Here is a 13,665-nt window from a genome sequence, read left to right on the forward strand (position 1 = left end):
AACGAAAACCATTAAAAAATTTGAACATGAAACCATTACAGCATATAAAACTAACAAATTTGGCTTAAATTAAAACAGTATGAATTACTGTTTATTTTTTCAATAATGGCGAAACAAATGAAAAAGTTTTGATATTTTTACATTCACAAACTTATAATCTAAATGTAATTAATGACTTTAAACATAATCTTAACTGAAATAAATTTGGTAAGAATACTCTTTCAGAATGAAACTCTCTCAAAGCAATTAGAGTGAAATGTTAGCAGCTTGCCTACAGTCAAAGAATCAAAATGTTAGTTTTCTAGGCCTTTTATAGGGATGGCCATGATTCAATCTTTTACTGATTTGGCCAATCTTAATCAAACATTTATATGAATTTATTGAAAACTATGAGGTTCATCTCAGTGCACAAAGTCTGGGGGGGCACATACAGCAGATCCCGCCCTCGTCTCACCTTTCCACGTCACTGAAATTGTCTATTTGAGATGCAAGCCTCAAACTGTCTTGAGAACTGATTCTGGATTTTTTTGTAAGGGTTGACTCCTGAAGTATTTCCAAGGCAATGGAGGTTTGAGTTGAGTTTTCTTTCCTTTAGATGAACTATTTTCCTTAATCGATATGCCTCATCTATCCAAACATTGGTTTTCAGATCCTAAGTAACTCATCTTCATCCTTTCTCCTATCACTGGTGATGACTCATGTGCTAACTCTTAGTTATTAAATAATAATTGGAACAGTGGTCGAAAGAAACAAAAGTATTGGAAATCTGTGGAGACTCCTGGGATCACCTCTTAGTGAGCGATCACTTGTGTATCATGTTAACAATTTTGTCAAGCTTGTACCTAAGTTACACAAACAAGCTAGAAATTAGATTTAGTTGTCAAAGGTTGTTGGAAAGGCACATGAAATGAGCAGCACTTTATAGACGATTACCACATCTTACCTATGACAACACTGGAACCAACATCTATGTACAAAAATAAAACCAAAAGAATATAGAATTAAATCAAGCTTTGTAGACATAAAAAAAGATGAAAAGTCAATTAATTCAGGCCAAAAATGAAGGAGAAATCAATAGAGAGTTGATACATTTTTGCCATCACTATTTAGCAACATATTATGGATACAACAATGCAGACATACTTCAGTTATATGTGCAGTCCAAAACATCCATTCAAAATTGTTGTTGTTGTTGTTAGTGTTTTGAATCAGAATCAGAAATCAAATAACTTTTGGGGTATCGGAATCGTTTTTGTTTTTTTTGTTTCTTTGTTTATTTGTGAGTCCACATCGGTTGACCAAAAAGTTGGTCAAAATATGCAATTTAATTTTGGAACAATTGTCAACATTACATAAAAGGTGAAAGCTACACTTTTAGTTTTGTTCATCGTAGAAAAATGTAGGCAAGGTCGAAATTTTGACAAAATTTCAGTTTTCGATTTTTCAAGATCTGATGTTTGATAACATTATGCAATCAAAATGTCATCATGATTTAGCAATGTCTTCATGCAGAACTTATTTAATACAGCATCAAGAAGTAAGGTCCAAATAAAACTTTGCCCGTCGTTTTCTCGTAGAAGTATGCAGGATCATGATTGAATTATGTTCTTGTTTTTTTAAATGTATTTATTTTAACTCCAAATGAAAACCCACTGTTATTTGAGACGAGTGATGCTTTCAGTCATTAGTCGCTGCTTGATCGTTATTATTTACACACTCGGGGTTCACACACGCATAATTACCAAGAAAAACTGAAAAAAAAATTATGTTTGCTTAAGTATGAGTGATGGCAAGTTTCTTCAGATTTCTAGTAGTTTCCACTTTTTCCGATCACTGTTACAACATTTTGCCTTCTTGCAGTTTTCACTGATGATGGCCGTTAGTTTCCTCTTTTACAATGCCTCTTTGAGGATCTCTCTTTTGCTCCCCCCTCCGCCCAACATTTATACCATTAATACAGTATTCGTATACAGATGAAATGCAGTTAATTTGATAATTCTCAAAACATGTCAACTTAATTTCTCTGCCAGTGTTACATTTAATTCCAACTTAAAATCTTTTATGCAGTTGTTCTTAATATGCTTCACATGTTTAAATGATTTTTATCCTTTATCCCTGAGTGGCTTCCGGGCCTTGATAAGTGGTGACCACTGTGTAAAAAACAAAAAAAAAAAAAAAAAGATTCAGCGATGAATAAAAAGTTGAATTCTCTCAAATAAATTTCAAACATATTTTTTATTATTTCTTCTTCATTTCTGTTTTGAATCGTTCATTTCAGGAAGATGTCTTTACATTAAAAGCTGTTGATTTGGGAAAAATAGAAAAGTTAAAAATTTACCATGACAACAAAGGTGGTAGTGCGGCTTGGTTCCTTGATTCTATTGAAATTATTAATAATAGCACGGAACAATGGTAAGTATAAAATAAAATTTAATAATAATAATGATGATAATGATGATGATGATGATGATGATGACGACGACGATGATGACGACGACAACAACAATAATAATAATAATAATAATAACAACAATAACAACAACACTAATAATAATAATAATAATAATAACAACAATAACAACAACAACAATAATAATAATAATAATAACAACAATAACAACAACAACAACAATAATAATAATAATAACAACAATAACAACAACAACAATAATAATAATAACAATAACAACAACAATAATAATAATAATGATAATAATAATGATAATAATAATAATAATAATGATAATAATGATGATGATGATGATGACGACGACAACAACAATAATAATAATAATAACAACAATAACAACAACAACAACAACAATAATAATAATAATAATAATAATAATAACAACAATAACAACAACAATAATAATAATAACAACAATAACAACAACAATAATAATAATAATAACAATAACAACAACAATAATAATAATAATAATGATAATAATGATAATAATAATAATAATGATAATAATGATGATGATGATGATGACGACGACGATGATGACGACGACGACAACAACAATAATAATAATAATAACAACAATAACAACAACAACAATAATAATAATAATAATAATAACAATAACAGTAACAATAATAATAATAATAATAATAACAACAACAACAATAATAATAATAATAACAATAACAACAACAACAACAATAATAATAATAATAATTCTAATTCTGATTTAGTTTATCAACTGGAAAGTGATGGGATTCATTTCCAGAGGATTTCCCTCAATCCTGGCTCCAAACAAGGAGCTTCAAAGATCAAGGGTTTTCCTAAGGATGTTGGTGGTACCTACAATAGCAGAAGTCTGAAGGCTGCCGAAAACATCAGGGATTCATAATTTTTCCAATTGTCCTTCCAGACAACTTGATACTACTCCTAGCGTACCTACTACAATCAGGATTATTTGTGTTTTAACCCCGTGTATTCGCCTTATCTCCAAGGCCAATGGAGCATAATTGCTCCACTTCTCATTCTTCTTCTCTCTCACATGCCTGCCCCATGGTACTGAGAAGTCTACAATTTGCCAGTTTTTTTAAACCTTGTCAATGACGACCAAATCTGGACGATTATGTTCCAATTGCTTGGTCGTTATGACACTTTTGTCCCACCATACCTCTACATTTAAATCCTAAGTTGTTCTCACTTCAGCAAGCACCTCAAACCACTTTCTAGCACACTTCATCCCAACCCTCTTACACACCTCCTAATATATCCAGAGTCCCATGCGATCGTGCCAAAAGATCCTGAAGAAGGTAGAAAAGAAGAAGAAAGAATTTAGCCATGGCATGGATCGACTACAAAAAAAGCATACGACAGGATCTCCCACTCATGGATAATAGAATGCTTCAAAATGTATAAAATACCAAGCAGGATCATCAACGTGACTGAAAATGTAATGAAAACGTGAAAATTGGAACTGACAGCTGATGAATAACACATAACAGAAATTAACATACAAAGAGGCATCTTTCAAGGAGACTCATTATCACCATTACTGTTCATCATAGTCAAGATGCCCCTGAATAATATATTGAGAAGTGCCAAGCCAGATACAAGTTTTCTAATACAAACGAAAAAATGAACCACCTGATGTACATGGACGATCTGAAACTTTTTGCAAGGACCGAAAAGGAGCTAGAGACACTAATTAACACTACCAGGATCTTCAGCCAGGATATCCAAATGAAGATTGGTATGGAAAAGTGTGCACTACTAGTTATAAGAAAGGGAATAGCCCAACCGAACGGGGATAAGAGCACTAGGGGAACAATACTTGGGAGTGCTGGAAGCAGACGCCATCAAAGCAACAGAAATGAAAGAGAGAATTGGAACAGAATACCTCATGAGAACAAGAAAACTCCTGGAAACTGAATTATATAGCAGAAACTTGATAAAAGGCATAAATACATGGGCAGTATCACTAGTAAGATACTCTGGACCGTTAATAGGGTGAACTAAAGAAGAACTGAGACAGCTCGATCAGAAAACCAGGAAACTCAGGATCATGCACAATGCACTACACCCAAAGGACGATGTTGGCCAACTCTATGTGAAAAGAAAAGACGGCGGTTTGTATAGAAGACTGTGTGAATGGTACAAAAAAGAACTAGAAAAATACATAATGCAGAACACTGACAGGATAATTATGGCAGTGAGAGACACTGAAAAAATCAACAAAACAGAAACAAAGGATAAGACGAGAAAAGAAAAATAGGAAGAAAAATAACTACATGGAAGATTCATAAGAATGACAAAAGATGAGAATAACGAAAACACTTGGACATGGATGCAAAAAGGATATGTACACTGAGAAATTGAATCCCTAATAAGTGCAGCACTAGATAACTCAATAAGAACAAACCACATCAAAGCAAAACTCGCCAAAACACAAGAAAATAACAAATGCAGACTCTGTGGACAAAGAGACGAAATGATAAATTATATAGTCAGAAAATGCTGCAAATTGGCTCAAAAGGAATACAATAACAGACACGACCAAGTAGGAAGGGCACTACACTGGGAATTATGCAAACAACTGCATCTTGAACACACAGACAAATGGTACAAGCATAAGCCGACAACAGTACTTGAAAACGAAAATCACAAAATCCTATGGGAAATGGACATACAAACAGATAAACCTATCCAAGCAAGAAAACCAGATGTCGTAATAATTAACAAGAAAAAAACTGCCAAATCATAGACTTTGCTGTTCCAACTGACCACAGGGTGAATATCAAAGAAAAGGAAAAATGGAGCAAATACACAGAGCTAGCCAGAGAGTTGAAAGGGATATTGATGATGAAGAAAATCAGAATAATACCTATAATAGTAGGAGCACTAGGAACAATTCCAAAAAGTTTTGAAAAAAGAATGGGAGAAATTGGAATCAAAGGAATGGCTGGAAAGATACAATGAATAACAATAATGAAAACAGCTGAAATATTAAAGAAAACCTTGAATGCGGAAAATAATGCATGAGCCACATGAACGGGTTAAACAAACTGCTGGAGAGGCAAAAGATGAAGAAGCGTTACGGGGAATCAAGAACGTTGAAGCTGCATATCTATAAGTTCCCTATCCCCTCCCTCATCCCCCCATTGCCCCATCACTGTTCCTCCCCAAAAGAGTGATACCAAATAGCCGAGAAGTGTCAAGGAGGATGGAAAGACCGACCTCCACTTGACAAGTGCAAAGAGAACTGAGACCTTGAGAAGGCTTATTGCCACTCAAATTCCAGTGGAAACCAATGACCGCTGTCAGCGAGAAATCAATGGTAAGCGACTGTTGCAATGAGGCAAATTCATTTGCAAATGTTATTGAAAGAGGTGGAGAGTATTGGAAATCTGGGGAGACTTGTTGTCACTCAGCTTCCAGGGGACACCACAGGATGTTTTCAAGGAGAGATCTTTGATGACCTGTGTGAAAGCTACTTGTGAGCCAATAATAATAAGTGAGATTCCATGGAAATTTTACGGTGCTTTCTACATCAATCTGTATAATTTATTGTTAATAATATATTCCTTTCGAAATAATGAATGTCGGTTATTATCAATACTGCTGAGAATAAAATTATTCTTTCTTCTTCTGTAAAAACAATTGTCATTGTAAGCTAGATATTTTTTTAAATAAATAAAACAAATCTGTCTCTTTATTTATTTAAAATTATAGATATTTAATTCTTTTTAAAACAATAAATATTCTCTGCCTTTTTACCATAAAAATTATTGTCCGTTAAATATTCTTCAAACCAATAAGATAAATGTCATTTTTAATGTATTTATTTAAAATTGTTGTTTTAGCAGACAAAAAGGTTTAATTTGATTTGGGAACAATTCATTTTAAAATGGGTAAAGTTGTAATTGTTTAACATCAAATTAATCACCAAACACTAGTTTGCTGATCAGGCGATTCCATTTTTTTTAATGCATCTGAAAAGTGATGATGTATGTACAAAATAGACTTCGTAGCCTTGTGGGGGATGTCCTTTTCTCTTCCCTGCAACCTCTTTCTCACAGAAGAGATTTTGCGAGTTTGTCTCTGCTTTATCGTTATTTTCATGGCACGTGCTCGGCTGAGCTCCATTCTATGGTCCCCCCTTGCCAAACTTTCACAAGAAACACCCATCTAGCAGAAAACACTATCACTAATTTCCCCCACTCTTTATCTGTGCCTAAACCTAAACGTAGATTCCATGAGCAAAGCAATTCTATGGAATTGTCTTCCGTTTTCCTGCTTTCCAGCTGACTACAATATGGTTGTCTTCAAGTCTAACGTAAACAAGTTCTTGATGAGCCGTTCCATATAAGTTAACAAATTTACCGAATCTCCATTACTAACGGTTACTATATTGTCCAATTTCTACTGTACATTCTTTAACTCTTATCCTCGAGTGGCCTATGGGCCTTGATAAGTGGTAATGCCTATGTAAAAAAAAAAAAGAAGAAGAATATCTTAGCCTACTACTGACAACAATGACAGCAACAACGAAAAGGTATTGGAATCTTGTTGGCACTTAAATTCCAGAAAAAAAATCATATTGATATATAGATTATGTTTATTTTTAATTTTTCTTTTTCTTGCTTTTTTTTATTACAGTTATTTCTTCCCTTGCCAAAGATGGCTGTCGACCAAAGACGATGATGGGCAGATCTCAAGAGTTCTTGTACCGTTAGATAAATCGATGGTTAAAAACCGTTCAAAATCTGTTTCTCTCAGAGAAGAAATCGGACTGGAAACAAAAGGTTTCTTTTATTTCATAATTTCATAAGTATTTTTTGGAATTTCTATAAATAAGGTATTATTAAATGCATTTATAGTTAGGATAATGTAGAATATTCTATATAAGAAGGTGAGTTCCAGAAATAGAGTTAAATTAAGGTTATTTTTGTCTAGATGAGAATTTCTAGTAGAATTAAAAAATTACGAATATCATCAGTTTATGACAACCATTATTTCTTAAGGAAAACTCATAAAAACAATTAAAATCTCTAAAAATGGAAATGATTACAAAGAAATTTCCAAATTCTAAATGAAAACGGTTCTAAATATTTCCATAAGAAACGAATATTATCGCCAAAAAAATTTTTTAATGTTGTGAAATCCAAAATATATAACAAGAAGATTAATAAATTAATTTCTTTCAGTTTAAAAAAAAACTTCTTTTTTTTTTTTAGAAAAACATTATTGAATTTTGTTCAGAGATTTTATTGAAAATTAGAACAAATATTTAATCAAATTCATCTCAATTCAGTTTAAGATGATTGTTTCTTTTTATTATTATTATTTCTTATTGCAGCGGCCATAACGACATATTACATCAAAGTGGTGACAGGAAATGTTTGGGGAGCCGGAACAGATGCTAATGTTTATATTATTCTTTATGGGGATAAAGAGAATACAGGTAATTGGAGTTTAAATTCACCTTCTTTTTTTCCGAATTTTGAGATGAGAATTCGTATTATTTCGTATTATTTCTTGACTATTATTTTCACAATGTTTCAGTCGATGTAACCGTTTGACAATTCTTCAGGTGTATCTTGTAGAACTTGGGAATCTTTCTGTCAAACTCTGGAATCTGCACGGAATTTCAAACGGAAGTTCATGAAAGTAGCATATTTTCATTCTATCAGACATGACTGTGAAGAAGGTCTAAGAAATTTGCAATTGTATTTGAGTCGTCCGCACTGAAGACTGAATCTTCAACTTCCAGAAGAGTGTAATTTACAATGTGCTCGTAATACTTAATTTCATTATTTCAATTTAAAACATACTATAATGTGCTCGTAATAATTAATTTCCTTATTTCAATTTAAAACGTACTATAACGTGCTCGTAATAATTAATTTCCTTATTTCAATTTAAAACGTACTATAACGTGCTCGTAATAATTAATTTCCTTATTTCAATTTAAAACATACTATAATGTGCTCGTAATAATTAATTTCCTTATTTCAATTTAAAACGTACTATAACGTGCTCGTAATAATTAATTTCCTTATTTCAATTTACATACTATAATGGGCTCGTAATAATTAATTTCCTTATTTCAATTTAAAACGTACTATAATGTGCTTGTAATAATTAATTTCCTTATTTCAATTTACATACTATAATGGGCTCGTAATAATTAATTTCATTATTTCAATTTAAAACGTACTATAATGTGCTCGTAATAATTAATTTCCTTACTTCGATTTAAAACATACTATAACGTGCTCGTAATAATTAATTTCCTTATTTCAATTTACATACTATAATGTGCTCGTAATAATTAATTTCCTTATTTCAATTTAAAACGTACTATAACGTGCTCGTAATAATTAATTTCCTTATTTCAATTTACATACTATAATGGGCTCGTAATAATTAATTTCCTTATTTCAATTTAAAACGTACTATAATGTGCTTGTAATAATTAATTTCCTTATTTCAATTTACATACTATAATGGGCTCGTAATAATTAATTTCATTATTTCAATTTAAAACGTACTATAATGTGCTCGTAATAATTAATTTCCTTACTTCGATTTAAAACATACTATAACGTGCTCGTAATAATTAATTTCCTTATTTCAATTTACATACTATAATGTGCTCGTAATAATTAATTTCCTTATTTCAATTTAAAACGTACTATAACGTGCTCGTAATAATTAATTTCCTTATTTCAATTTACATACTATAATGGGCTCGTAATAATTAATTTCCTTATTTCAATTTAAAACGTACTATAATGTGCTCGTAATAATTAATTTCCTTATTTCAATTTAAAACGTACTAAAATGTGCCGTATTACCTCTTGTTCACATCGGTATAGAAAACTCACAGAAACTGCACCAAATATGATTTGGGTAGAATGGTTTTAATACTTCTTTTTTTATTATTTGTATCGCTTTGCTATGAACACGCTGCTAGAAGCTGCAGTCAGCAATCAAACGTCAAAACATTTAAGATTGACCCTGTACTATCCTTTATCCATAACTCACTTTCATGTGGCTCTAGTTTTGTGTTAATCTTTTGCGAATTGAACTGAAATTAATTTCATCATCTGGTTATAGTTAGATCTTTCGTATTCAGACGATGGTTATCCCTATAAGAGGCCAGGTGATCATGCAACTGGAATATTTTACTTAAGGCAATGCAAATTTTCTTACATAATTGTATGTGTTTAATATACCAAATAATGAAAAGCACAATGAGCTAATTGCTAACTTTGACAATTATTGACAAATTCTTATAAATGAAGAAACAGGTAATTTTTAATAAATAAAGGCAAATGCATGCTTCAATTAGTGTTTTATTTTTATTTCAATGTCAGATTTTTCTTTTAGAGAATTTTTATGATTATGGTTAGAAAAAAAATTTTTTTAATTAATGACATTATAAAGAAATCGCTGTTGACTGATAGTAAAACTTGCCACCTATTCAGAAACGCTTATACGTAGGCACATTGAAGTCAACTATAAAACACTAAATAAAAAAACTAAATATAAAACAGTAAATAAATATTTTGTGCTTATGTTTTCACGAGGGATGCAAGACTTACGTTGTCACAACACTGGCAACATAGGATTCAAGAACTACATTTCAGAACATTAACGTTGAGGATTTATTCGAACATTACCCAGATTTGTGTTACACACACCGGAAGAAAAGATTCAAAATCTACAAACAAAATCCACGAACCTGAAGACAAGAAAATCGAATTTATTCAATGTAACATTTTTTTTTATGTATATTGCACGACTTTGTTGATAAATTTGATTTGATTCAAACACGAAACTAAACCGGGATTAACTTGCACACCTAGGTTTATGGTTAAAACTGAATTGTTGGATGTTGACCAAAAAAAGGGTGGGATCGAGAAGGGAAACTAAATTAAGGTTGTTTTTGTCTAGGTTAGAATTTTTATTGAAATTTTAGAATTAGGAATATCGTCAGTCTATGACAACCGTCATTTCTTAATAAAAACTTATAAAAACGATAAAAATATACAAAAATGGACAAGATTATAAAGAAATTTCCAAATTTAAATGAAAATGGTTCTAAATATTTCCATAAGAAATGAATATTATCGCCAAAAACATTTTTTAAATGCTGTGAAATCTAAAATGTATAGCAAGAAAAATAATAAATGAATTTCTTTCGTCTTTTCTTTAATCAACAATACAACATAATTCATTTTAAAATGTTTAAGTCAGAATTTTTTAAGTTAGCCATATCAGATTAAAAAAGAGTCCATTACTATTGACAACAAATATTACAGCCATGACACAAGTAATCTAAAATATTCTTTTCGGAGTTTAGCTTCCTACTGCCTACTTTTTTTTTTTTTTTTTTTTTTTACACAGTGATCACCACTTATCAAGGCCCGGAAGCCACTCACGGATAAGGGTTAATGTTAATGACACGGATAAGGGTTAATGACTTTATAATGTCTAAGAAAAATGCGATTTTACCCAATTTTCCGTAAAAATTACTTTTAACTAGAAATAAATTTCTACTCGTTGATTTTTCATCATTTTTTTTATATATTACTATTTTCGGCATGACAATTAAGTACGTAATATTATTTTTGGTTAAAACAGTATATTTTTTTAAAAATCGATCAGTCGATTGTGTCTTAACAAGTACCAAAAAATAAATAAAATGTTTAATATAATAATTGTTTAGAAAATATTTGAAAATAAAATAATGTAATGTTCTCATTAATTTCCGTCTTTCAATTTTTCTTTATAGGACAGATGTGGTTGAAATCATCACTTCATAGTAAAAATAAGTTTGAAAAAGGAAATACTGATGAATTTGTTCTTGAAGCTGTTGATATTGGCGAACTGAAAAAGATTAAGTAAATATGAACATTCATATTTTTTTATCTAATCTTCTTTATTCTTATATATAAAATTAAGTCGGTTAGAATTTATAAATTAAATCCAGATAGCATTTAAGCTGATAAATTGATATTTGATTCTATCTAGCTAGTGAAATTTTCAGTACATAGATGAAATATTCCAATCAATTTTTCATCCTTTTCTATCAAATTTCTATCTAATCCAATAATTCTTTCAATAATCAAAATTTGTAAAGATGGTCTGTTTGTTACAGATGGAAATTTTTAAAATGGTGTCTATATTCGCTGGTTATGTAATCGTTCAAATATTAATTTTCAGAGAAGATCAAAGTACCCATCTATTTTTTCAATGTAGACATTAATTAAATCAATTTAGAAATGTTGCTAGGATTAATGCTACTCTATGGCTTGACTCAGGGATTTTGTTGGAAAACTGTGGTTTGATAGTTAAATTGTTTATTGATATATAATGAGATATGATTTGGTTTTCTTCCTAAAAAACCTTGACGGTTTTATTGTTTAAATTAAAGGTTATGTCTAAGAAATTTGCTTCTTTTTTTTTCATTTTTATTTCTATCCAAACTAACGTTTTATAATTTGTACCATTTCTTTTTTGTTCTTGTAAACTTGTGTTAGATGTTATTATGAAATATTATTCGATAATCATCTTTGTAATTACCAATATTTTCCGTGTTGATTATAGATGAAAACTTATGAATTATATATGTTCTCGTTAACTCGCATATCACTGCGTGATGCTTTGCTTTAAACGTCAGATTTTATATAAGATGTGTCCATTCAATTTGTATCCATTTCACAATGAAAATAGTATTCCAATCTTAAATTTGACAAACTTACTAAACATGACAGACTGACAAAAATACTATTTTAAACTTAAGTGGGATAGGCAAACTGACACATGATTGGCTGCATCAAAATTATGTTTGGTTTGGTTTTTGGTTTTTTTCTTAATTAATTTGACACCGTTTCAAATTCCCACATTTTTTATCTATTTTTTTAATAAATTTTCAAAGACACTCGGGAAGGTTTACACTCACTGCAATAATATAATCTCGAGCAACACCGGATCGGGTCAGCTAGTTTAAAATGGGTGTATCTACTCAGTTTTTTGTTTGTTTTTTTGTTTTCTTATCATTTTGTTCTAGCTGAGGATGGGTCATCTTATTGAATACCAGGCATTCACTCATTGTCCAACCGTTACTTTAAATGCAATTGTTTTTATATCTCTCGCACTTGGTTCATCGGGTATATTTGCCGGGTAGTTTTTGAAATTCTTTTTTATGATTCCAGTTGCTCCTATAATTACTGGAATGATGAAATAGCGATCTTCCTAAGATTCCAATTTCTTTTCAGGTTGTACATATTTCATTATCTTTTCCCAATTATCTCTGTTTAACCTAGCATCATTTGGAACACTAACTTCTGCTAAGGTTGCCTCTTTCTCCTTCTTATCCCATATCACTACGTCAGGTTTAATAGTTTTGTTTTCTAGGTACATATCTGTAGGAATTGCATAGTCATAATGGATACCTTATTTCCAACTGTTCTTTTTGGTATATGTTCCTTGAACTTGCTGCTACCGTTTGATATCAAACTTTTTACAGATGATCTGATGGAGATATTTACACTATTATGTCGCATGTCCCCCAGCAGAACATTACAGCTGAGTGTCAAATGACTCACACTCTCTACTTGTGTGTGGCAGGACCTACATTTGTTGTCATTGCTGAGACTACTCATTTTTTTAAAAACATTGGTTATCACACTTTGACCTTGAGCAGCGATCATAATCCTCTCCTGACCACAGTGGAGCGATCCTCTTTTATCTAGTATAGAAATGCTATTTGAAGTTGAAACATGACAGACCGACAGAGCCTCTCACAGAGATCATTGGACGAATCTAAAAACAAGATCGAGTGTGACTACGCTGCCATTTTGTTTTTACAGCTGAGATAGCAATTGCTCAGTTTTCGACGATTGTATCTGTTTGTTCAAAAATGGTTCACTTTACTTCAGTTCTAGTGAAGAAAGCATCAACTAGATACATCAATGAAAGAATGAGAAGATCTAAGTAAAGCCGTGCACATAAATAGGAAATTGTATGAGTATCCATTCCTCCATTAAACGCGTGAGGATAGTGCTGTACCAAGGAACTCACAAATAAAACTAGAATTGCTTTAGCAATACAAGAACAGTACAGAAGGGTTAATATATATATATATATATATATATATATATATATATATATATATATATATATATATA

General features: G+C 31.1%; 1 protein-coding gene across 1 annotated transcript in view; it reads left to right on the forward strand.

Annotated features, from left to right (window-relative positions):
- LOC145256408 (lipoxygenase homology domain-containing protein 1-like) overlaps positions 1–13,665 on the forward strand; it is a 798,046-nt gene that overhangs the window by 714,075 nt on the left and 70,306 nt on the right. The window contains exons 25-28 of the mRNA XM_080115275.1: positions 2,279–2,412; positions 7,124–7,269; positions 7,824–7,928; positions 11,268–11,376. Of these exons, the coding sequence (XP_079971401.1) occupies positions 2,279–2,412; positions 7,124–7,269; positions 7,824–7,928; positions 11,268–11,376 (494 nt within the window). The remainder of the gene's footprint in view (positions 1–2,278; positions 2,413–7,123; positions 7,270–7,823; positions 7,929–11,267; positions 11,377–13,665) is intronic.

This window comes from Euprymna scolopes, chromosome 32 (genome assembly GCF_053919585.1).
Source record: "Euprymna scolopes isolate OS-2025 chromosome 32, ASM5391958v1, whole genome shotgun sequence".
NCBI lineage: Eukaryota > Metazoa > Mollusca > Cephalopoda > Sepiida > Sepiolidae > Euprymna > Euprymna scolopes.